At 45.6% G+C, this 2500-nt stretch overlaps 1 protein-coding gene across 2 annotated transcripts in view; it reads right to left on the bottom strand.

The window, feature by feature from the left end:
• LOC135575186 (CUGBP Elav-like family member 3) overlaps positions 1-2500 on the bottom strand; it is an 83454-nt gene that overhangs the window by 9973 nt on the left and 70981 nt on the right. For both annotated transcript variants that reach the window (XM_065027814.1, XM_065027816.1), the window contains exon 7: positions 884-1045. In XM_065027814.1, coding sequence (XP_064883886.1) covers positions 884-1045 — 162 coding nt within the window. The remainder of the gene's footprint in view (positions 1-883; positions 1046-2500) is intronic.

Below are 2500 nucleotides of genomic sequence, written 5' to 3'. Positions count from 1 at the left end.
TTATTTATTTTCTCTTTTGTACTTCAACTTAGCACATCATTACAACACTGTATATGTATATATAATATGACATTTGTAATGTCTTTATTCTTTTGGAACTTCTGTGAGTGTAATTACTGTTAATTTTGAATGTTTATTTAACTTTTGTTTATTATCTACATCACTTGCTTTGGCAATGTTAACACATGTTTCCTGTGTTGCCAATAAAGCCCCTTGAATTGAATTGAGAGACAGAGAGAGAGAGGGGGGGGGAGAAAGAGAGGAATATAGAGAGAAAGACAGAGAGAGAGAGAGAAAGAGAGGGAGACAGAGAGAAAGAAAGAGAGAGAGAGAGAGAGATAGAGGGGGTAAGGAGAAAGAAAGAGAGAGAAAGAGACAGAGAGAGACAGAGAGAGAGAGAGAGAGAGAGAGAGAGACAAAGAGACAAAGAGAGAGAGAGAGGGGGAAGGAGAAAGAGAGGAATATAGAGAGAAAGAGAGAGAGAGACAGAGAGAGAGAGAGAGAGTGAGAGAGAGATAGAGAGAGACAGAGAGGATGAATAGAGATGTAATTACATGTCCATTATATCCAGCCACGGGGTTAATGGCTGTGCAGCAGAAAAGCTGGGGTTACTAGGAAGTGTGTGTGTGTGTGTGTGTGTGTATGTGTGTGTGCGTGTGTGTGTGTTGCTGTGCATTTTGTCGAGAGATGGCTAATGCTAAATGACGTGTCCATTCAGTAATAACATTAGCGCAGATTAGGACAGTGATAGCCCCTTGAAAAACATCACATCCTCTCATACCCAAAGCACCACTCAAACCAGTGTGTGTGTGTGTGTATATGAGTGCCTCCGTGCATGTGTGCATGTGTGTAACGGCGTGTGTGTAACGGTGTGTTTGCTTACTGCCTGTGCGCTGACGGCCTGTGTGTAAGCGTTGTAAGCAGGGAAGTTAAGTGTCATGGTGGGGCTGAAGATGCCCAGCTGTGATGCCACCTGCTGCATCCGTCTCAGCCCTCTCTCCTTCTCTGTGTCGGCAAACTTCACCACCAGACTGGACGACGCACCCTGCAAGGAAACACACACCGGTCTTTAAGTTAAACACATGGAATTACTGAATTACCCCATATTGGGAATACAATCAACCAAGATTTGGTGCACTGTTTTGAAACACGTATTTATGTTGAAAGGTAAATAAAGTTCCAGAATACATTAACTTTCCACATAACAATGAGAGAGAGAGGTAGGAAGACTTGTCTGTGACTTACAGAGGGAGAGGTTGGAAGACTTGTCTGTGACTTACAGAGGGAGAGGTAGGACGACTTGTCTGTGACTTACAGAGGGAGAGGTAGGATGACTTGTCTGTGACTTACAGAGGGAGAGGTAGGAAGACTTGTCTGTGACTTACAGAGGGAGAGGTAGGAAGACTTGTCTGTGACTTACAGAGGGAGAGGTAGGATGACTTGTCTGTGACTTACAGAGGGAGAGGTAGGATGACTTGTCTGTGACTTACAGAGGGAGAGGTAGGATGACTTGTCTGTGACTTACAGATGGAGAGGTAGGAAGACTTGTCTGTGACTTACAGAGGGAGAGGTAGGAAGACTTGTCTGTGACTTACAGAGGGAGAGGTAGGAAGACTTGTCTGTGACTTACAGAGAGAGAGGTAGGATGACTTGTCTGTGACTTACAGAGGGAGAGGTAGGATGACTTGTCTGTGACTTACAGAGGGAGAGGTAGGATGACTTGTCTGTGACTTACAGAGGGAGAGGTAGGAAGACTTGTCTGTGACTTACAGAGGGAGAGGTAGGAAGACTTGTCTGTGACTTACAGAGAGAGAGGTAGGACGACTTGTCTGTGACTTACAGAGGGAGAAGTTGGAAGACTTGTCTGTGACTTACAGAGGGAGAGGTAGGACGACTTGTCTGTGACTTACAGAGGGAGAGGTAGGATGACTTGTCTGTGACTTACAGAGGGAGAGGTAGGAAGACTTATCTGTGACTTACAGAGGGAGAGGTAGGATGACTTGTCTGTGACTTACAGAGGGAGAGGTAGGATGACTTGTCTGTGACTTACAGAGGGAGAGGTAGGATGACTTGTCTGTGACTTACAGAGGGAGAGGTAGGATGACTTGTCTGTGACTTACAGAGGGAGAGGTAGGATGACTTGTCTGTGACTTACAGAGGGAGAGGTAGGATGACTTGTCTGTGACTTACAGAGGGAGAGGTAGGATGACTTGTCTGTGACTTACAGAGGGAGAGGTAGGATGGCTTGTCTGTGACTTACAGAGGGAGAGGTAGGATGACTTGTCTGTGACTTATAGAGGGAGAGGTAGGATGACTTGTCTGTGACTTACAGAGGGAGAGGTAGGATGACTTGTATGTGACTTACAGAGGGAGAGGTAGGATGACTTGTATGTGACTTACAGAGGGAGAGGTAGGATGACTTGTCTGTGACTTACAGAGGGAGAGGTAGGATGACTTGTATGTGACTTACAGAGGGAGAGGTAGGATGACTTGTCTGTGA

The sequence above is a fragment of the Oncorhynchus nerka genome, linkage group LG14, assembly GCF_034236695.1.
Source record: "Oncorhynchus nerka isolate Pitt River linkage group LG14, Oner_Uvic_2.0, whole genome shotgun sequence".
Taxonomy (NCBI): Eukaryota; Metazoa; Chordata; class Actinopteri; order Salmoniformes; family Salmonidae; genus Oncorhynchus; species Oncorhynchus nerka.
Note: the sequence above shows the minus strand (reverse complement) of the source record. Positions and strands in the feature narration are given on the sequence as shown.